At 52.9% G+C, this 23509-nt stretch overlaps 1 protein-coding gene across 1 annotated transcript; it reads right to left on the minus strand.

Moving 5' to 3' along the window:
• Window positions 1–5571: 5571 nt before the first annotated feature.
• CPED1 (cadherin like and PC-esterase domain containing 1) lies at window positions 5572–23279 on the minus strand. The gene is made up of 11 exons (XM_078612872.1): window positions 23269–23279; window positions 22933–23054; window positions 21921–22110; window positions 21126–21288; window positions 18189–18297; window positions 17360–17496; window positions 15279–15499; window positions 10528–10629; window positions 10288–10375; window positions 8323–8469; window positions 5572–7566 (listed from the first exon to the last, which is right to left on the minus strand). Exons 1-11 carry the CDS (start codon window positions 23277–23279, stop codon window positions 7441–7443), a joined length of 1416 nt encoding a protein of 471 aa, XP_078468998.1. The 3' UTR covers window positions 5572–7440.
• Window positions 23280–23509: the final 230 nt, after the last annotated feature.

Here is a 23509-nt window from a genome sequence, read left to right on the forward strand (position 1 = left end):
GATTCTTGGCGGCGGTACGCACAGCAAGATGGACCGATGCTGAGGCCTTGGAGGTGTTGCCGACTCTACTGGATGACGAATCTGTTCGATTTTTCCGTTCCATAACGACCGATAAGAAGACGACTTTATGTGGAGTTTTTGAAGAAATGGCCGACGCTTATGAGCCACCTGATGATGCGCATCGGCGATTCGCTCAACGACAACGAGCACCAGAGGAGTCGCCCGTGGCGTTCAGGGGTGCGGTGCTGGAGCTGGCCATGGCAGCTTATCCTGAGACGCCACAGGACCTGCTCGAGCCTCTCATATTAGGGAAAATGTTGGAGCTGTCTCGGGATCTAGGGATCCCCATGCCTGTGTGTGGGCATGAGAAACTAACTTCCCGGGCGGCTGCTAAGTGTCTCGATGCGCAATTTAATCTCCGTCGCTGGAAGCAAGTGACGGCGTGGACGGGCGGGCCCGTCAAAGAAGGGGGCGCGCTGGGGTGGGACCCTGCGCAGGCTGTCTACGTGCCGGATGACCGGGGCCCTCAACAGCTGACGGCCGCCTCCGCTCCATGGACGGGATGCGGCGGGCCGGGGCCGCGCGCTGCGCTACCGGAACGGGGCCGTCGGGATGCAAGGCCTGCGCTTCGGCGCAACGATGCCGACTGCTTCCGCTGCGGGCGTAGGGGCCACTACGCCAAAGACTGCTGGGCCCGCTTCCCGGCTCCGCCGCAGCAGGAGGCCTCGGTACCGGACAAGCCGACTAAAGATCCTCCGAAACAGGCATGTCGGCACGCACCAGACACCCGGCAAGGCTTTGCACCTCACCCATCACCTTCGTTGCGCGATCCTAATGTTGTTGTTAAAGAAAGGCCTTCGACGGGGCCTTGTCGCTCGGTGACGCAGTGGCGCAAATTGGCACGGAGAGTCGTCGCGGCCGCTACGGGTTCGTCCACTGTACCGGGGTCTATACAAGGGGTGGACGTACGCATTTTGGTCGACTCCGGCGCGTCTGCGACTATTATTTCGGATGTCATTTTCCATCTGTTGGGCATCCCGCCGGGGGCTGTGCGTCCGGTTTATGGGTCGTGCGTCTCTGCGAACGGGGGTAGCATGGGTATCGTGGGCCAGGTGGATGCTAAGATATCTATTGGGGATGTGTCGGCTTCGGGCGTTGTGTTAATATCGAGATCTTTGGCGGTTCCTTGCTTGTTAGGCACCGATTTTTTGGTTAAGATGCCCATTTTGATCAAAATCAATGAGAATTGTATTGAACTGCCGGGGGGCCGTCAAATCTCGTTTCTGCCGTCGCCCTGGGGGCGACCTGCTTCGGCCGTACAAGTGCAGGCTCTGTCCGTCGCATCTGTGGACATCCCACCTGGTTCACAGATGCTTATACCCTTGCGGTATCGGAAGCCCCTGCCTGATCGGCTAGGAGCAGTAGGGGTCTTGTTGTCACCGTCCGCCATGATAACAACCGGGTTGGCGTTAGTGGGGGCACAGACCATCGTCCGGCCGGATCAATTACCGTTTTTACAGGTGCTTAATGCGGGGGTGGAAAACGTCCGTGTTCCGGCCGGTACGGTTGTGGCACATGCCACTACGGCGTTTGCGACGCACGATTGTCCGCATAGCCGGGGAGTGGTTGCTGGGGTTTCCGAGCCAAGGGGTTCGGATAATCGTTGGGTTGCTGACTTATGTGACGAAAATTCTTCCCTGTCCATGGAGCAACGTGGTGCGCTGCGTAAATTGTTGTTGACGTATTCCGATGTGTTCAGCTCCGATGATTTGGATTTGGGCCGCACATCGTTGCTTTACCATCACATTGAGACGGGCGATGCTGCCCCTATTCGATTAAATTCGCATCGGATGAGTCCTGCGGAGCGAGAACACGTTCGGGGGGCAGTGGAAGACATGTTGGCTGCGGACATTATATCGCCATCTAACAGCCCATGGGGCACTCCTGTGGTCTTGGTTAAGAAAAAGGATGGCAAATTGCGATTTTGTGTTGATTTCCGGAAATTGAATAAGATATCGGTGGCAGATGCGTACCCCCTGCCGCGTATGGATGACTCCCTCGACGCATTGTCGGGGGCTAAGTTCTTTTCCACACTGGACCTCTCTTCGGGATTTTGGCAGCTTCCCCTTGACGAGTCCTCACGGGAGAAAACCGCATTCCGTACGCCGCAGGGGTTATTTCAATTCAACTGTCTTCCGATGGGATTGAATGCGGCCCCTGCTACATTTCAAAGATTGATGGAGCTCGTTTTGACGGGGTTGCAGTGGGAGACGTGTCTTATATATTTGGACGATATTATTGTCTTCAGCCGCACATTTGAGGAACATTTAACGCGGCTGGAGACAGTGTTCACGAGGATGCGTTCTGCCAAATTGAAATTCAAACCAAAGAAATGTCACCTACTGCAACGGTCCGTCCGTTATTTGGGGCACATTGTGAGTGCTGAGGGGGTGTCCACGGATCCGGAAAAGACGGCGTGCGTCCGGAATTGGCCGACTCCGGCCACCGTGGGGGATGTTCGGCGGTTTTTGGGATTTGCCTCGTATTACCGAAGATTTGTGCCGGGTTTTGCGACGATTGCGAGGCCCTTGCATCTCCTTACGGGTAAAGGACGGAAGTTTGTTTGGGGACAGCCGGAGGAGGCGGCCTTTCGGAGTCTGCGTGATCTATTGGCTACGGCCCCAACATTGGATTATCCCGATTTAGATCACCCATTCATTCTTGATACGGACGCGAGTGACACAGGTATTGGGGCGGTATTATCACAGTCTAAAGGGGGTGTAGAGCGTGTCGTGGCGTATGGTAGCCGAGTCTTGTCTCCTGCGGAAACCCGCTACTGTGTCACTCGCAGAGAACTATTGGCGGTTGTTTTTTTCCTACGGCAATTTCGACCGTACCTCTACGGTCGTTCTTTTATTGTGCGTACGGATCATGCGGCCTTGCAATATGCCCTTAAAATTGACCAGCCATCCGGACAGTTGGCACGTTGGTTGGACACGCTACAGGAATTTTCCTTCCAAATTCAACATCGGAAGGGAGTGCGCCATGCGAACGCTGACGCACTTTCCAGATTACCGCGGCGCGCCCCTTGTAAATGTGCGTTGGGGACGCATAGGTGTTCGCCGATTCTAAACCCCCCTCAGCCGCTTACGTTGGCCGTCGAGAAGTCGGATACTCCGATGGAACCGGGACCGGCTGACGGGGTTTTGAATCTGCCGCGGTCTGTCTGGATCCGGGAACAGATGATGGATGAGTCGTTGGTGTCCTTGCGGAAGCGGTCTACTAGGGACAATGGGAGTCCGAGTACGGCTGTGGGGCCGCAAACCGCTCTCCGAGATGGTCTGCTTATGTGGCGGGAGGGGTTCCAGGAACGCTGGCGTCTGGTGGTGCCAACGTCCTTGCGATTCGAGTTGATTAGAACTCTCCATTGTGACACTCTCTTACATTTAGGGGTGCAGAAGACCTTATTGACGTTGCAACGTCATTATTTTTGGCACGCCATGGCGACAGATGTCGTAGGGCACGTGCGCGCGTGCCCTGCATGTGCCCGACGTAAGCCGCCTAAACATCCTTACGTGCCGCCTCTCCAGTCGATTCAGGTGTCTCGAGTCAATGAATTGGTGGCACTGGACATATTGGGACCTTTCCCACCATCGGCGAAGGGTAATAAATATTTGCTGGTAGGGGTTGAGTACCTCTCCCGTTGGCCGATGGCCTGGCCGTTGCCCGATCAGTCGGCCGCGGCCATTACCGACGCCTTTTTGTTTGGGTACATTATGGACAAGGGGGCACCTGAGAGACTCCTCACGGACCAGGGCAGGAATTTCTCTTCTAAATTATTGGCGGAAGTGTGCGCGGGCCTTGGGACTAAGAAAGTACGGACATCCCCATACCATCCGCAGACGGATGGTATGGTTGAACGGCTGAACAGGACATTGTCTGCCATGCTTTGCCATACCGTTAGCGAACAACAATCAGATTGGGATCTGCACATCCCCGGAGTGCTTTCGGCATACAGGATGACGCCTCATGCGGCTACAGGGTATTCGCCGTTTTACCTTATGTATGGTCGGGAAAACGTGCCGCCGGTGGATGTGCAATTGGGAACTGGGGTGAAGGGACCTCGTAAACCACTTCCTGAATACATTCAGGACACGGTTCGCCGAGTCACGGAGGCGCGGGAGAATGCCCGCGTGGCTACGGCCAAAGCCCAGGCCCGGAACGAGCGGTATGCTCGACGGTCCGAGGGGGAGTGCCCCTGGAAGGTTGGGGACCTAGCCTGGCTTCATTGTCCACAGGTACGGCAGGGAACCTCTCCTAAATTGCACAAACCTTGGCATGGTCCCGTACGCCTCATTGCGGTTCCCAACCCACAGTCAGCACGCGTCCAAATTGGATCTCGTCGCTGGGTTGTGCATACGTCGCGCTTGAAACCATATGTTGCTCCCCTACATGATGCGTCATCCCCCAATGTTGCCTTGCCGGGGTCTGTTGCTGCTGACTCTCCCCTGCCTGCATCCATTGATCTTGCTAGAGCGCCTGTCGTATCTGTTCCAGACAGGCCGGCCGTGACACTGCGGGGGACGAGGGGCCCTGCTCAAAGGACGCCTGCCAGGTCTGCGGGACCTTCGAGCCCTGCAGCCCTTCCGACCCCGCTGCAGGCACATTCGCGGGACAAGCCCAAGACTAATTCTTTAGGGACACGGGACGTTGGTGGACTTCCAGCCGTAACAGGGGAATTACCCCCTGTCATTCCTCGAGTTCCATCGCGTTCCCGTTCTGCGAGTGGGCCGCCGACCGTCCGGGACGGGCCGGCGACCCGCACACGTTCCAAATCGCTTACGTTTCGTTGATTGTTGCTGTGTTGTTGTTCTTGTTCTTACAGTCGTATTTATTGCATGCTTTTCGTACGTTCGTTGATGTTACTTGCGTTGTTGTTCTTGCTGTTATATTGTATGCTTAGTGTCCTTTAGGGGGGAAGGTCGGTTCGCCGCATTACGATTTGCTATTGGTCAGCCGAGGTCGGCTGGGATTTTTCTACGGGGGAGGGTGGTGTAATGCGGGCGTAAGCGACCTTCCGGATGTGACGTCACAGGGGGTGGAGTCACGTGACGTGGGTGGAAGGTTCGGCTCCTTAAGCGGGTAAACCGGAAGGGGAAGTCAGTCGGGGTGTGAATGGAAAAGAGTAAGGCCACGCGGGCGAGTGAGAAGAGGGGGGGCACCGTCGGCCAGCGGGAGCCAACCCCGAGGACAGGAGGAAGCTACAGAGTGGTGTGGAGCTGCAGAGAAGACAGCCAGAAGGGCTGTGTGTTAGAGGCAGCGGTGTGGCTGCCAGGAGTGGCAGGAGCGACGAAGAGAGAGAGACAGCACGAGGCTGTCAGAGCTGCGGAGTGGACGAAGGAGAGAGGAGCTGCAGCAAGTACAGCCAAAAGGGGCTGTGTGAGAGTAACAGCAGCGGGGCTGCTGTTGTGGACTGGAGCGACATCGGAGTCAGCACTGTGGAGACTGAACGAGTAGAGACAGCCGTGTGGGAATACAGTACGAACCGAATAAAGGACACTGAGCCAGACATCGTGGTCAAGTCTTTTATTACAAACAATAGAAGACTGAACAATAACAAATACCGATCATGGATGTGGACCAGTAGAAAATGACGTACAGGAAAAAAAAGTGTGAATCGGCCCAGGCATCATTGGAGATATTGACGTCGTCTTATTCCAATTGTGAATGGTGTCTTAAATAGAGAGCAGTGCTCCAGGGAGGCAGAGCTGTTTAATCGTTACACAAGAGCTCGCCAGATGGTGTAATGTGGCATTTTGGATAGATATCAGTTCGACACGTAGGCTTTAGGTATGTTGAGACAAGAGGTTGGATAGAAGTGTTGAGATAGAGTATGGATTTGACTACACAGAATATATTAAACATCGAAAACGTAACGTGCATTTATACATATAAAATATGTCTATATACAAATGTATATGTGCTATGTACAGGGATGTATACGCTGTAAGAATTGTATATAACAGTACATGTGTTTTATGAATATGTAAAAAATTGCCCCAGCACGCAGACAGGGGGATATAAATGGGGATTAATCGTGAAAATTAACACCGAATCCATCAAACGGCAGCCTTGCTCTGCTGCCTGGGCCTATTTTATGGATGCATCCAGATTGGCTGAGTGGTTCCGTAGCAGCAAGGTCACTCGCTAACAATGCTCACAAACTGGAGAGGAAAAGTAAATAATAATCTGCTTCCATAAAACAGCAGTCCACTTGGATTAAGGTTTCCGAAGGTCGTGCCTTTTAAAGTCATCATCAGCCATGATCAATCCACTGCTCGATGGAGGCGATCCCAATCTTCTGCCTCCACATTCCTACGATGTAATAATTCACCTGCACACAAACCGTTTTCGTCGCTCCATCTCTTTAGTGGACGCATTCCATTCCTTGGCTGTCACTTATCCTTGTCCTGCCCAAGCCCACTTTTATGAACCTGCACATGTTCTGTCATCCACGTGTTCCTCTCCCTGTGTCTCAATGCAAATCCAAGCGTGCATCTCTCCATGCCTCTTCTGTGGGCTTAAGTGTTGTTCTCCGTTTCGTAACGAGCGTGTCCCTGAACTGTGCATCGTGGTACGCACTCGTTAGAAACTTCCTCCGGGAGCCACATTCGTACGTTGCTCTTCAAGTCCAGCATTCCCAAACAACTCCATCCTGCCTCTCTCCTCCACATGTTTCACCTTCGTTGAATTCAGTCCACTTTCAACCGTTGGTCGAGGTATACACATTCTGCCGTGTTATCAAGTGCAGATTTTGCTACAAATTTTCTGGCACGCGATGTCAGACCCCACTTGGTGGACTGCTCTTGCTCAAAACCATTGTCGTTGGGTTGACGGACTACAAAGTAACTGATGACACCGTGTTGAAGTTGAAACCTTTTCAGGGACTCGCCGTGTTCGGATGAGCACCATTGCGCTTAACTGATCCGGTAAAGATCGCTGTTCAGCAGTGACCCCACGTTGGCAATACACACACAGGACACCACATGCCCACCTTCACGTTCATTCATGTGCAGAGCACAGTGGACTAGGGAGCCAAGAAACACGTCGCTAGTGATGTCTTTGAGGAGGAAAGGGGCCTCGCTGTGAGCCCGACTGAGCCCATAGCAAGGGCGCTTTAGTGTGGAGAGACACTGGGGCCATAAGAAACGAAGGACACTGCCGGTGCCAGGCAGTTTCCCCCATAACTCCTGAATTACCTGAAGAGTTAATATACTGTCTGGCAAAATCTTCCAAATGTGCCTTGTTGGCTCGCCCTGCCCGTGTGACGCGTGCCCTCTCTCCAGCATGATGCCAGTTAGCCACCTCAAACCTCACGGAGGATACGGGCACTGGGCGCCGAGATTTAAGGGAACACCGGTGAGGCCGTTCCAATCGGTGTCACAGCTGGTCAGAGCAGAGAAGCGCTAGGAGGATCTCGGAATAGGCAGCATTGATCGCTCCCTCCACGTGGAAGGTGGTGACCGGGAGAGCGCTTCTCCCATCCACACGGGACCTCGGGATTACCTGACGCGCAGAGAGGGCACACGTCACGTGTTGAACACACCGTGATACAAAGCACAAACATTCCGCGTGTAGCCTTAACAGACTGTCGGGGAAAGTGCTGTTAGCGAGCACCTATGAAGACAGGAACGTACACGAGGGGGTGGGTGGCCAGCACCATGCCCGACCGCCTTTGTCTCTCCAGTGGTGATGTTTACACGCCGCACCAGGTACTCATTTAAGGATGAATTGACCTTGGGGAGGCCAGGGACCAGTTCAGATAATAGTCACTGGTGTTGGCTGTGAGCGGGAATCGAACTCGGATCGCTGGGTTCGTAGCACAGCACACTAACCGCAATACTACCGCTGTACATACCCCACTACCCACACCCGCTACAAAGACATAGATCCCCCGTATAGTTTTGAGAGACTTTTGGGGAAAGTGCTATTAGTGAGCACCTATGAAGGCTGGAACGGTACACGAGGGGGTGGCTGACCAGCACCACATCCGGCCGCCTTCGTCTCCCCAGTGTCGATGTTTACACACCGCATAAGGTACTCATTTGAGGCTGAGTCGACCTATGGGAGGCCCGGGTGAAGCGAGCGCGGGTAAAGCGAGCGCGGATGAAGCGAGCGCGGGCGAAGGGAGCACGCGGATGAATTGGGCGAGGGGTTAAGCAAGGGAGAGGTGAAGCGGGTGAAGTGAGCGCGGGTGAAGCGAGGAGGAGTGAAGCGGGCGAAGCGAGCGAGGGGTGAAGTTAGTGAAGCAAGCGAGCGGACCTCATGGAAGTGGCAGCTGCACTTGCCGGGCAGGAACTCTGCAGGCCGAGCCACGGTTACGTTCCACGTGTCCACGATGGAGAATCCGAGCGTGCGCGCTTCCTGCACGATGCCTACATTGCGCTGCCACAAGGCCCTCTGCTCACTCTGCAGGGACACACAAATACAAAATTCCCTGTATAGCCTGGAACAGACTCTTGGGGCAAGTGCTGCGAGCGAGAAACCCATGAAGGCCAGCATGGTGCACGAGGGGGCGGGTGGTCAACACACCCGGCTGCCTTTGTTTCCCCAGCGGTTACACCTTTTATACACCGCATTTGTACTCATTTCAGGCTGAATCAACCTAGGGGAGGCCCAAGATTGGTTCAGATAATTGTGACGATTATAATCATCACTGGTGTGGGCGGCGAGTGGGAATTGAACTTGGGTTGCATGGTTCATGGCGCGGCGCGCTAAGCGTTCCCCAACAGACGCACAAACACGCACGCGCACAACCTGGTATCACACTTCCGTATGCAATGCACACCCTCAGACACGATAATGTCCCAGAAAAGTGTGGGTAGAGGACGTCATCAGAGAATCATCGTTGATCCCGAGCTCTCGGCCTCCTGGCTCCTCCTTTGCACAACCCTCTCCCACAACCTGTCACCTGCTTCGCCCCAGCTGATGCTGCGATTCTCATCAATGTCTGGACCACCTCTCAATATCATGGCCTCCCCAGTGGCCTCACCTCCAAACCTCAGATGATCCACGTGCCATCTGGAAAACTTCTCGCTCACACCCATGGACCTGTTTCCCCATGTTAGTGTGTAGGTCCCTGAGGGGTGCTGAGAACCAAAATCCCTTCAACCATATGGTGGGCTTCTGTCCACGGAAGTCAAATGCGGATTTCAGGTGGATGGAGCGGGCTACGGGTTGAACTCTTGGTGGCCGGAGGGCAAGCCAAGGCATCCGTGTTGGTGAATCTGTGCTACTGTGGCCGACGGCATTTGTGCAGGAGTTGTCCTTCCCACGCACCTTCCGATTAGCACGGGTGGTTATACTTACGGTGCGAAAGAAGTTCCACGTACGTACATACCATAACTCTTGAATCCCTCCGCTGGCTTCAAATTCAGTCCTGGACAACATCACCCTCAACATCTTCCACGTCCTCCATTGCACTGGCCCATCTGACTCCTCTCCACGCACTCTGCCTACCTCTCCCCTCTCCTATCACTCGACATCTCTCGTATCACTGGCAGTGCTGGCTGCTACAGCAACTATAATTAATATATATAATAATTGAAACTTATATAAGACGCATGTTATTCACTCACTCTGAAAGCGGCGCAAGGAGGAAACACAGACCCAACACCAACAATTTCCCAAGCTCTGCAGTCCTCTATATATTATGGAGCGTTATTGGCAAAGGAATGAGTGGAAGAAAACTGGAGCACTAAGATAACCCCCACGTGTGCAAAGGGGGAGACATACCAGGTCGAGTCCAAATGTTGCTGTACTGCCTTCTGGCGTGATAGAATACAACTCTTTGACGCCCACTGGAAGGGACTTTCACAATATTCTTCGTGCGATCCACCAACCCTCGCCTCCAGTGCTGGATTACAGGCCACGTTGATAGACCCAAACGCCTAGCTACGAAGGCCTTCCATTGAAGGCCGGAGTGAACTTTTCCTCTGTGGGGAAAGTCACTTCTCCGCATCTGGAGCTTCCATCAAGCAGCCACGCACGCTCAGCTCCCTTACCCTAGCCACGGTCACGTGCCCGGTGGACGGCACGAACTACTTGGGATGTTAAAGAGAGGTCAAACTGCAAACACGTGCTCATTCTAAGTCTCTCTCCCACCTCCGGTCTTTTCTCTTTCTGGCTGCCGTCTCGGGGTTGCCGTCACCTTGAGAGTTGTGTGTGGGCCTAGGGATAGCTGGGGCCTCGCGCGTGGCCAGTGCCCCTTGTGCCGGACGCACTCACCAGAGACAGGGAGCGCGTGCTCTCCACTGGCAGGCCAAAGCCCATGCTCAGCGTCTTCACCAGCACTCGTGCCCTGGACAAGCCCTCCCTGCGGCCACAGGCATTCGGCAACGTACATCGGGCAAGCAGCGCGCATCAATATTCCGCTCACAACTGGGGGTATGTACATTTATTTTAAAATATATATATATTGCCGAAACATCAAAGATGTAGCTCATGGCAACGAATTTCGGTAGATACCGCCGCAGTAGGAGGTCCAGTGAGCGCAGGTGGTGGGGCCACAGCCAGTGCACGCCGCCCAGCAGCAGCACGGTGCGCCACCCGTCGATAAGGGGTCGCGAGCTGCACACCGCACGCACAGACGGCACACACAACGCACGTGCACACCACACGCACACACACATCGCACGTGCACACCGCACGAACACACACACCACACATGCACACCGCACGCACACACACAACAGCCTCACACCGTGAGGCTCCTCCTGAACGAACCGAGAGGCCGTGCAGCAGCTGGCTGTTGCTGCTGCTCTGCGTACGACGATGAGTGATGGGGACACGCGGTGCCGAGGGTGCACGTTTGTGCGCAGCATGGGTTGTGCTGCAACTCGCGTTAGCGTGCATGGACCGACGAACGTCGCAGTGGCAGATGCCGCTGCTTGGGGCCACAGAGACAATATGAGGAAGGATCTTACGTCGCGCCAGTTACCCTGCTCCGCTTACGTCGCACCAGTTACCCAGCTCCGCTTATGCCGCACCAGTTACCCCGCTCCACTCACGTCATACCAGTTACCCCGCTCCACTCACATCACACCAGTTACCACGCTCCACTCACGTCACACCAGTTACCCCGCTCCGTGCACGTCGCACCAGTTACCTCGCTCCGCTTACGCCGCACCAGTTACCCCATTCTGCTTACGCCGCACCAGTTACCCCGTTCCACTCCCGCTGCACCAGTTACCCCGCTCCGCTTACGTTGCACCAGTTACCCCGCTCCGCTTACGTCGCACCAGTTACCCCGCTCCGCTTACGTTGCACCAGTTACCCCGCTCCGCTTACGTCGCACCAGTTACCCCATTCCGCTTACGTCGCACCAGTTACCCGCTCCACTTATGTCACACCAGTTACCCCGCACCAGTTACCCCGCTCCACTCACGTCGCACCAGTTACCCCGCACCAGTTACCCCGCTCCACTCACGTCGCACCAGTTACTCCGCACCAGTTACCCCGCTCCGCTCACGTCGCACCAGTTACCCCGCTCCACTCACGTCGCACCAGTTACCCCTCACCAGTTACCTCGTTCCGCTCACGTCGCACCTGTTACCCGCTCCACTTACGTCGCACCTGTTACCCCACTATGCTTACATCGCACGAGTTACCCCGCTCTGCTCACGTCGCACCAGTTACCCCGCTCCGCTTACATCGCACCAGTTACCCCGCTCCGCTCACGTCGGACCAGTTACCCCACTCCGTTCACGTCGCACCAGTTACCCCGCTCCGCTTACGCCGCACCAGTTACCCCGCTCCGCTTACGTCGCACCAGTTACCCCGCTCCGCTTACGCTGCACCAGTTACCCCGCTCCGCTCACGTCGCACCAGTTACCCCGCTCCGCTCACGTCGCACCAGTTACCCCGCTCCGCTTACGTCGCACCAGTTACCCCGCTCCGCTCACGTCGCACCAGTTACCCCGCTCCGTTCACGTCACACCAGTTACCCCGCTCCGCTTAGGCTGCACCAGTTACCCCGCTCCGCTTACGCCACACCAGTTACCCCTCTCCGCTTACCCCGCACCAGTTACCCCGCTCCACTCACGTCGCACCAGTTACCCCACACCAGTTACCCCGCTCTGCTTACGTCGCACCAGTTACCCAGCTCCGCTTATGTTGCACCAGTTACCCCGCACCAGTTACCCCATTCCGCTTACGTCGCACCAGTTACCACGCACCAGTTACCCCGCTCTGCTTACGTCGCACCAGTTACCCCGCTCCACTTACGTCGCACCAGTTACCCCGCACCAGTTACCCCATTCCGCTTACGTCGCACCAGTTACCCTGCACCAGTTACCCCACTCTGCTTACGTCGCACCAGTTACCCTGCACCAGTTACCCCGCTCCGCTTACGTCGCACCAGTTACCCCGCACCAGTTACCCCACTCCGCTTACGTCGCACCAGTTACCCCGCACCAGTTACCCCACTCTGCTTATGTCACACCAGTTACCCCGCACCGCTAATGTCACACCAGTTACCCCCCACAGCGAACCCCGCTGCTCTTGACAAACTATTACAGTGGAAACCCTCACAATGGTCAGAGGTTTACAAGTCCTGCTGGAACGAACATTGCAACGGTGCTCATCTCCTCTTAACAGAGCTGAGCCAGTAATGGAAATTCCACATTCCTCTGGCAGGGGGCAAGTATATACATAGGGCAACCGCTGTTGATCTTCGCACAAAGCGGTACTAATTTTATTGACCCCGGAAGGATTGAGAGGCTGCGTCAACCCCCCAAACCAGGAACTGAACTCGCAAACCTTTTCCGAATGTAAGCGGCTCGCTGTACCGCTGTGACCCGCCTGGCCAGTTGAGAGGCTGAGCAGGTGAGACGCAAAGCCCTGAGCACAATCACCAACGACTGCACAGATTCATGACTCTCAAAGAGTAAAAATGTTGCACCGACGATACCGTTGGTAGCTGAGCTGGCACGGCCGAGATCCGCAGAAGCAGCCACCCATCATTAAACCGGGGCATAATAAAAAAAATTCTAGCAGCCAAATACACTAAACGTATACATACTCTTAGTTCTTTCGGTAAAGTCACGTAGGTAAAAAATTAAATTAATAAAAATAAAACAATAAAAATCACGACGTTTCGGAGGCAACACAAGTCTCCGTCAGCAGGTGGGACAGTCACAGCCAGATTTGCTGCATCAAGTGAGGCAAGGATTCCAGATGTAATCCCTTAAATGCAAGTTGTGGGGGGGAGGAGAGGGGGGGGGGGGGAGCTCATCAGAATGTGGTAGCCAATGAATGGGACGTATCGGGAGGGAGGGGGGCGGGGCTAAAAGAAGGCACGAAGTGCTACGTAGAACGTATCGGGAGGGGGGCGGGGCCAAAAGAATGCACGAAGTGGTACACGAGAGTCGGCGACGTGGACGTGGTTGTGCGCAAGCAACTATTGTTGCACACGCCAACGTATTGGATGGAGAGGGGGAGGGGAGGCCAAAAGAGAGTGTGGGGTGCAAGTGTACGTGGACATGTGTATGTACAAGCACCTGTTGATACACATGATAGAAAATAACGAAAATGCCCATGTTTATACCAGTGCTGGCTGAACAATAAAAAGAGTACTGTTAAACACTGGGGATGTTAACACTCGGTAAAATAAAGTAAAATAGTGCCTGTCAGATAAGATGGTCCAAAAATGTGTAATTAAGTCTTTTTTGCATGGTTGATAACATCTTTCCAATGATTACTAAGTTTGTACCCATCATCACGGTTGAAATTATGTCTGTGTTTGTATATCTGAATGGCTTCCTGTACAAACCTTTGATGGTAGCCAGAGGGTTTGCAGAGCACCTTAGTCTCGGAGAAAACAATCTCATGAGAGCCCACCGCGTTGTAGCAATGATCGGCAACGGCGGAAGACTCAATTTTGCCGTGTTTCAAATCTGACTTGTGCTCGCGGACACGATCAGAGACATGACGTTTCGTTTCCCCAATGTAACAGTCACCACAGCTGCAACTCAGTTTATAGACTCCAAGGTATTGCAAGTCAGGGATGACATCCTTCACAGATGGAATTAGATCACGGATTTTATGTACTGTACTGAATCGGACTTGGATCTTGTGTTTGTTTAGAATTTTGGAGATCTTTTTGGTCACGCCTGCTATGTATGGTAACGTGACAGTTTTGATCGGAGTTTCAAGTGGCTGTTTCTGTATGGTGGGAGAAACAGCTTGGCGGATGGTGCGTTCAGAGTATCCATTCATCCTGAGGGCCCGATGTACATGTCTCAATTCACTGGCCAGGTGGTGTTGGTCAGAAATGCCATGAGCTCTGTGGTATAGCGTTTTGATGAGAGAATTCTTTTGAGATGGGTGGTGGTGGGAATCTGGTTTCAAGTAGGAATCTGTGTGGGTGGCTTTCCTGTAGACAGAATGTCCCAAGGATCCATCAGGTCTCCTCTCAAACAGAATATCTAAGAATGGTAGTTTGCCATCTTTCTCCACTTCCATGGTGAATCTGATGGATGGATGTCTGGAGTTGATGTGGTCCAAGAAGTGGTTCAATGCTGGGAGGCCGTGTGGCCAAATGACGAAAGTGTCATCCACATACCTCTTCCACAGGGAAGGACGCAGGGTGGATGTCTGGATGGCGTCTGATTCAAACTTTTCCATGAACATGTTGGCTATCACTGGTGACAAGGGGGAGCCCATAGGGGTACCCTCATTCTGTTTGTAGAAGGTGCCATTCCAGGTAATATAAGTGTTGGTGAGGCAATGCCTAACCAGCGCAGGTACATCCGAATTCAATCCATGTTGGACCAAGTCCTCAATTATTGTTAGGGTGTCAGGCACTGGAACTTTGGTAAACAGAGATACTACATCAAAACTGACGAGGATATCATCAGGAGATAATACCATGTCCTTGACCAAAGAGACTAGTTGGGTTGAGTTGAGTACTGCCGAAGAGGTCTTGCCTGTGAAGGGAAGTAGAGTATCTGATAGAAAACGGGCTAGTTTGTAGGTAGGGAAGTTAAACGTATGTTGATTCTAAATGTGGAGGGAAAATCCGGCGGACCTGGAGAAAAATCCACACGACCAGGGGGAGAACATGCAAACTCCAAATATACAGCAGGTGTCAGGGTCGGGATCGAACCCATGACCTCATGCATACCAGGCGAGGTAGTCAACATCTCGCCACCGCATGGCCAACTCTACAGCAGACGGTGGAGGACAAGAAGGCTCTGCGCTGCGGGACCGCTGCGGACCTGGCGATGAGCAGCATCACCGTCTCCTCGAAGGTCCGCTGGTGCTGCGGCACCACCCAGAACTGCGGGAAGTAGGCGAAGGCGGCGTGCGTGAGTCCACGGTTCAGGAAGCGGTAGTGCTTGGAGCCGTGAATCTGCTCCCAATGGGCCAGCGTGCCGTTGAGGCGTTCCATCAGGTAGAACATCATCCCACGCGCCGTCGAGTCTCCCACCACCAGCAGCTGCCGGGCGAGAGAGTGGGAAAAACGCAACAATCCCCGACCTAGAGTTTGACGGAACCCGCTTTGTGCTCTAGGAGTCAAACCGATTGATTATCCGGTTCGGTTCGCGTTAACCCAAAACCCGTTTTGGCAGTTGCAGTTCAGTCAGTTCAAAAAGGGCTTTAACTGTTCAGTTCCATTTAACCATCTGAAATAAATATTTGAACCAGTTCAGTTGCATGTACTAAGTTAATTCAGTATGTCACATATTATTATGTACTCATAATACCCGAAGTTAATGCTGCACGCAATGCAGTGAACAATGCCCAGTTAACGCTGTGCATAAAAGTGTGCACGTCACTCACATTATCTGGGCAGTCTGCTTCACAATCAGTCGCACAAACTCCAATTTCCTCGGCTAGTTAAGCCAAAATCGGAATCAGAATATTTATTTATACTGGATGAATCCGATGAGCTATGAAGCTCTTTTTTCAAAGATGTCCAATAGGGGCGGGTAAGAACGTTACAACAACAACAAACAATACAAATACAGTGATACCTCGGTTCACGAACGCTTCTGTTCACGAACAACTCGGTTCACGAACAGAAAAGTTCATAAAAATATGCTCCGGTTCACGAACTCCGCTTCGGTTCACGAACAGGAGCCGCGGCCATTTTAATGCTATTTCCAGGCTGTCACATGGTCGTGACTTCCTGTAGGAAGATCGTGGAGAGAAGAAGAGACACAGAAAGAAGTACTGTGAGTACTGTGAAGACACTTTCAGTGACTTTTTGCTTTTTGGTGTGCTTTTTAGCACATACAGTACTGTACTGTACTACTGTACTGTACAATACTGTACTTACTGTATTGTACAGTTCACCCGTTTGAGTGCTTACTGAAGTCATCTCAAGCAAGGTTAGTGTTCTCTCTTTATACATTACTATACTGTACAGTACTAATGTGTATTGTAATTTGTTTCATATTTTTGTGCTTCAAAAACCAAAAAAAAAGGTCAGAACGGATTAACCGGATTTACATTGAACGCTATGGGAAAATGTGCCTCGGTTCACGACCAATTCGGTTCGCGACCAGAGTCAGTTCACGAATTAAGTTCGTGAACTGAGGTATCACTGTACATGATAGTAGTGCAAAGTACAAGAAAGGTAAACAAATCACCCAAACACATACAAATACAACTAAACCATCCCCATCCTACCAAACAAAGCCCACTGAGGTATTAACTTATTTTTCGGAAGCGACCTGGCCACAAATAATAGCGCAACAAAGTGGCTTATGATTTGGACATTTATATCAGCAAAATAATCTAAATAATCTCAATGCATGTTTTTAAATGTGGAGGGAAAAACCGGGGACCCGGAGAAAAAATCCACACAACCACGAGGAGAGAGACAACGCAAACTCCAAATATACAGCAGGTGTCAGGGTCGGGATTGAACCCCCTATCTCCTACATATCACATGAGGAAGATAACATAACAGCACCAATATAGATCGCAGATGGCCTCGTGCCGTTGTCCGCGAGTTCGAAGGCGATGCTGTAATACGTCATTGTGGCGAATGTAAAACGCTCCAGCAAGAATCCACCCACGTATCACGGTAGGAGAGTGACGCCGCCAATTTCTCTCCACACATCTCGCCGGATGGTGCCGTGGCCAGGCTTCTCGCTCACGGTGGCTCCGCGGCGACGGCCCACCCGGCCCATTCTGCTTGCGGTGCTGCTTATTTAATGAGCACCCCTGAATACATACGTTGAACTTCTTTCGCACTGAACGAAGCCAACCGTGCTAATCGGAAGGTGCGGGGGGGCTTTGTGAGAAGCGTTGCTCGCTGTGTGCCAGAAAGACATCACGATATGCTTACCTTCACTCCCAGCATGCACTGCTGCAGCTGTTGCTGACTAAACCGAGGGTGGCGGCAGCCGGAGACCTCCCAGGCCGCCTGGCTCCAGTCACACGAGCTGCTGTCGGCACAACTCAGGCACGGCAACACCCACGAGCCTGCACGCCCCCGCCGGGGAAATGAATTGACACTTCGTTTTGTTATGCGCGCACTGTTAAAGTAACGTGCTCCGACGCGTTGGCCGTGATGTAGGGAACGCGCTGCGAGATGATCGTTAGTCGAGCGGCAAAGTTCAGTAGCGGTCTTAAATTTGGAGCTCGAGCGGCAAAGTTCAGTAGCGGTGCTGCTTGAGGTGCAGCAGCAGTATAACGACCACAAGTGCGGGCAGCAGCATCAGTCAGCATCTCCTTCTCGCGTCCCATTTTGAAGATCTTGTCCGCATGAACTTTGTCTTGTGCACACGTTTGTCTACCAATGTCTGGTAAACATGTTAAAAAATCTTTTAGTTGTACTTTACATATATTTTACTTCCTTTAAATAGGCTGTTACTATCTTTAATTCACGAATGGTAGTATTGTAAATACCATACATAACATAACCTGTAAAATATGTAGATGTAAGAATGAGGTTAGAAAACATGCACACCTCTAACCACCAACCATTTCATTTACCTATTATGGGAAAATGACTTAAAATTTAGGCGATTTCGAGTTACGCTCAAGAACCCCCCCCCCCCCTCCTGTACAAAACGAGAGGGTATTCGTAGTACCTTGTAAAACGAGATGGTAGCCGTAGTACCTTGTAAAAAGAGATGGTAGCTGTACCTTGTAAAACGAGACAGTAGCTGTACCTTGTTCGTGTCCCTGGCAGGGGGGGCTCTGCTCATCGAGCTGCGCGGAGCCCCGGGGAAGTGGCCTCAAGCCACATGGCTGCCTGTCCCACAGCGCAAATGCACAGTCCTGCAATGGCACCAAAAGACAAAGATCCCCCGTATAGTCTTTACCAGACTTGGGTGGAAGTGTTGATAGCGAGGGGGGTGGGTGGCCATCACCACACCCGGCTGCCTTTGTCTCCCTCGCGGCGATGTTTACACAAAGCATCAGGTACTAATTTGAGTCAACCTCGGGGAGACCCAAAACCCATTCAGATAATTGTCACTGGTGTTGGTCGTGAGAGGGAATCGAACTCAGGTCGGTGGGTTGGTAGCTCAGAACGCTAACCATTGCACGACCGCTCCCCACACACACACATCACGGAGGCACTAGCGCACGCACACACAAAGACAAAACAAAGATCCCTCCTGCGCAGCGTGCTAGCCGCTACGCAGCCACCCCACAATCGGCGAAGAGCGGCGATTCTTCAACTGCGTGGTCTTCGGAGATCAGCAACAGGGCCAAGGTGGCACCGGTGCAGTGTGAGCACCCCCAATAGTTGAGCGTGGTTAAACGAGGCCCCCCCCCACATCCCCCAAAGTAACACAGAGGTGAGGACGCGACCCAACAGCAAACAGCATTTACCTTGTAGCTACGCGGACAGTCTGCGCGTTGCGGATTGTGTCACTCCAATGTGAAGCTTCTTTATCAGGCTCGCGTTTCTCAGGAACACCGCCTTGAGCTGTGCCAAAGGGGTACTGCTATTCACGTTGTCGCATCACGGAGCTGCGCCGAGTGCTGGGTCTTTGTACATAACGGTCAGGTTTGAGAGAAACGGTGGCTTTTGTTTTTTTTCTGTCGCATTCTCCACATGGTGAACAAAGTAGGGGCAGTGACACGGCCCGGCTGTTGTGCGGCCGCTGTTCATCCCAGCGGTTTCACGGTTCGAATTACGGAAGGGCTGTCCTGATTAATACCGCGGGTGTATTAAATATGAAAGTGCCCCGTTGGCTCGACAGCGGACGACGTAGATCCCGTGATCTCATGCGAAACGAGGAGGCCGTTGTGTGTTCCCGTTCACGGTATAAATTGTCAAAGTCTAAAAAGTCACAACGCAAATTGCTGAATTTGGGATCACGCGTGGCAACATTGCCCCCTCCATGTCCGTGGTGACACAGCAGCGAGCTTCCTTTGCCACGATCGCCTTGCGCTTATAACAATGGCGCGAATACCGAAATGTACTAAATTATTATCATTGTTAAACTCCTAGGATAAACGCTGCTCCTTAGTTGCTTTTTCCATGCAGTGCAACCATGGCCCATGTCTATGCTTAATAGAGTATGGGCAGGGAGGCCCAATCAGTCCAGAAAGCCTGGTAAGGGACCCGGGTAAGGAAAGGCACATGCTCCCCTATCAATACATATACAGTATTAAAATAAATATGCAGGCTTTCAAGGGGAATAATAGGAACGTGATTAAAAAAATTACTGCGGTGAGTATGTTCCTCTGCCTACGTTGACAAAGGCAAGATTAATCGAGTTCCTATAACCAAACACCTCCACGCCATCAAAATCACGAAAAATCACACGTCAGGACCATGCTGTCGACCATGACCACACGGCCCTATCGAGCGAATGGGAGGGCGCGCGTCGCGCAATCGTCAAAGGCTGTTTGATTGAACGATGATGTTGTGTGCACGTTGCAGAGCCACGTGCAAATTTACTCGCCCAGTGTTGTACCCAACGTGGAATAGAGCAACCCAAGCAATACGGTGGCTGGCAGCATTATTATTATTATTAGTGGCATTCAGCTTGTTTACCCAGGGAAGCCTGAACGTGTCTCTTTTGCTGAAGAGTCCTGCCAGGTTTTTGCAGTAGTGGGCGATGTTGCTGCTTGTGTGACCACAATTAATTAATTTTCAGGTGATCTTTCAGCATTGAGATTTGTTTGTTTGGCCAATACCAGTTACAAACTGGAGAACCCGAAGAGGAACCGCTTGTAAAACAGGGGGAGAACGTATAAACTCCACGTAAAAAACGACTAAGTCGGGAATTGAACCCTTACCCTTGGGGCGCCGCGGTGGCGAGATGTTAACTCCCTCACCTGGTATGCAGGAGAACATGGGTTCGATCTCGACCCTGACGCCTGCTGTATATTTGGAGTTTGCGGTGTCTCTCTCCCCATGGTCGTGTGGATTTTTCTCAGGGTCCTCCGGTTTTTCCCTTCACATTTAGAATCAACATGTGATTAGAGTATTTGGCTGCTATAAATTTCCACGTGATAATCTACTATGTAGAGATATCATTTGTGGCCAAGTGGCTTCTGAAAAGTGCTTTATAGCGCAGTGGGCCTTAATTCAAATAAAATAGCTTAGTTTATTTCTTCCTATGAGGCACAAGTGTTACAACTGCGCTGCCACCCATTGTACAGGAAGCCTGTGTGCTATTTTAACGTTGGCATCGTTTCCCGTACTCTTTGGGGCCGTCCATAAATGACGTCACGCGATTTTGGACGATTTTTGACCACCCCCCCCCTCGTCACACGGTGTCACAAAAAGTCAGACCCCCCTCAAATATGACGTCACAAAGGTCTGCCCCCCCCAAAAAGAAAACATGCTTCAAATCGCTTTAAACTATTGTCATTGTAATAGTGCGTATTTAATGTGGCGTTGCACTCTGATTTTGTAGGAGAAAACATTTATTAAAAAGTCTATTTAATTCAGTAGAACGTGTTGTCTATATTTATTTAAAGTTGCGCATTTTGATGTGACGTCACATTTCTTAAACCCCCCCCTTCCCCCTCGTCACACATCGTCACAAATCTCGGACCCCCCCCCTAGGTGCGTGACGTCATTTATAGACGGCCCCTTTGCGTCGCGATGGCAAAATTGATGGCGTCGCGCTGAGCTCGGGCACCTGCTGCAGGCCGCAGACCGTGCCGTTCCAGGGCCGAGTGAGGCTGGAGCTGGGCCGCGGGTCACGGAAAACGCGGAGGGTGTAGACCCTCGCGACGCCGCCCACTGCCATCACGAACACGTTGACCTGCGTCAGCCCCACGCCGAGCGGCCAGTGCGCAGCGCTGCAAGGCAAAGGGCACGGCCGGGGCCTCGAACCGCGCGCGACGACGACGAAGGTCTCCACCTGGTCACTCAGCGATCGCTGAGTGAAAAAAGAACATTTTGAATGTAACCCGTTCTCAGAAAACGTAATTTGAACTGCCATCATAGCATGGCGTGCTAATTAATATCCAGATTTACGGTGCTCTGCTCTGTCATAGGCTGCCACTTCTCTAAGTATCGCAAGATTACTCTGGTAACGACTGGCGAATTGATGGTACAAACGGACTGGCATTTCAGAGCACCCACTGCCTCTGACAAAGACCCCCTGTACAGCTTGAATAGACTGTTGGGGCAAGTGCTGTTAGCGAGCACCTATGAAGGTCAGCATGGCACACGAAAGGGAGGATGGCCAACACCACGCCGGACCGACCGCCTTTGTCTCCCCAGTGACGATGTTTACACACCAGGTACTCATTTGAGGCTGAGTCAACCTAGGGGAGGCCCATGATCGGTTCAGATAATCGTCACAGTGTTGGCCGTGAGCGGGAATTGAACTCAGCTCGCTGGGGTTCGTAGCGCAGTGCGCTAACCGCTACACTACCGCTCCCTATACTGCCTCTGACACAAACGCACACACTCACCCCCTGCTCACCCTCTGCGCCCTGTGCTCTCCCCGATGCGCACATGCTCCTCGCAGTGCTGGGCGCTTGCGACCAGGCGCAGGAGCAGCACGGGGAACGCCGCCCTGGCCTCGTAGCGGCGCACGCGCGGCTCGAACAGCGGCCACAGCTCAAGGGGCGGCTCCAGCGCCAGCGAGCCGAGCACGCCCCGCGCCTCTGCGTCTGATGGCGCCACATGCACACGCGCGCGTGCTGATGATCACGAGCTCGTGACCACACGCACAACACGCACGCGCTTGTGACCACTCGCTGGTGACCGCGCACGTCGACATACGGCATCACACACACGCGGATCCGTACACGCACTGCGTACAAGCAGGCGAACTCAAGCATGCGCGAATCACCAAATGAATGTGCCAAGGGTTTGCGAGCAATTAATGTTTAAGAGAGTAGGCACAAGTGGACTAGGTAGACAGGGCACTGTGGCCAGCACCGTGCGAGGTATGCCTTTGTCTTCCAGTGGTGACCCGAACACAGCAACACGGGGTACTGCTGCGGAGGGATTAGCAGAGCTGGACACACGGCCTTTGCAGACGCTTGTGAAAGACGAATTAAAGTTATCCAAGATCGAGATGTTGAAAAAGGATCAAGATGCTGAAAAAAGGTCGGTTATTTCCTGCCAAAATGAGCAATGAAGCATTGGTGCTCGTCTTTTGTCTGTAGTCCTGAACGAGTGGTGGAAATTGCACATTCCTATGTGATTCCACATTTCCACATGACATTTACACAAAACGCCACTCATTTTATCGACCCCTCAGAGGGATGCTGGGCCGGGTCAACCCCCAACCAGGAATTGAACTCACAACCTTCTGATCACGAGCCGCTCTCTCTCTACCTGCAAGCCACCTAGCCGGTTAGACCATCACGGTGTGCGCATGTGCGCGTGTACGTTTTGTTAAAATGCTCTCGATGTTCCCTGTGAGTTCATGCTGCCCGTGGGCAAGGGCACACGGCAGCGAGAGGGCCACCGCAACTCGCACGCACCAACCCTCTCAAGAGCGAGCAGACGGCCCTGAACGGCACAGCAGTGTGAGCGTCCCGAGAGCAGGAGGCAGAGAAAGCAGCTTGAGGTTCCAGTGGAGTGACAGGCATGCACGAGTGCGCATCTAGGAAGGAGAGAAGCACAACAATGCCGCAGCGTTGAGACCTTCGCTGTGGCGGCAGCGCCGCAATCGCAGGGGTTACATCAGTGAATCATGCTGTGGAGGGATTAGTAGAGCTGGACACATGGCCTTTGCAGACGCTTGTGAAAGACGAATTAAAGTTATCCAAGATCGAGATGTCGTCGTGGCCAAAGCTGTTCATGCCACCGCACCTTGCCCCTCCGCCATATCCCGCAGCCCCTGTAGAGGTAACAAATGCGACCTCCCAAGATGTGCCCTGACAGTCTCCTACCGACTGGCCTTAGGTCTTCCCCTTGGTAGCCGGTGCCCGTGGAGACCGGTTACAATGTCTGTCTAGGCGTTGGGCCCTCCCTGTCCTGCTGCACAACCCCATCCAGCGTAGCCGTTTTTGCCATGCGATGGTTTCAGTATTTAGAGGGGCAGTGGGGGAAGAAAGG

This window comes from Lampetra planeri, chromosome 40 (genome assembly GCF_965212315.1).
Source record: "Lampetra planeri chromosome 40, kcLamPlan1.2.h2, whole genome shotgun sequence".
Classification (NCBI taxonomy): Eukaryota; Metazoa; Chordata; class Hyperoartia; order Petromyzontiformes; family Petromyzontidae; genus Lampetra; species Lampetra planeri.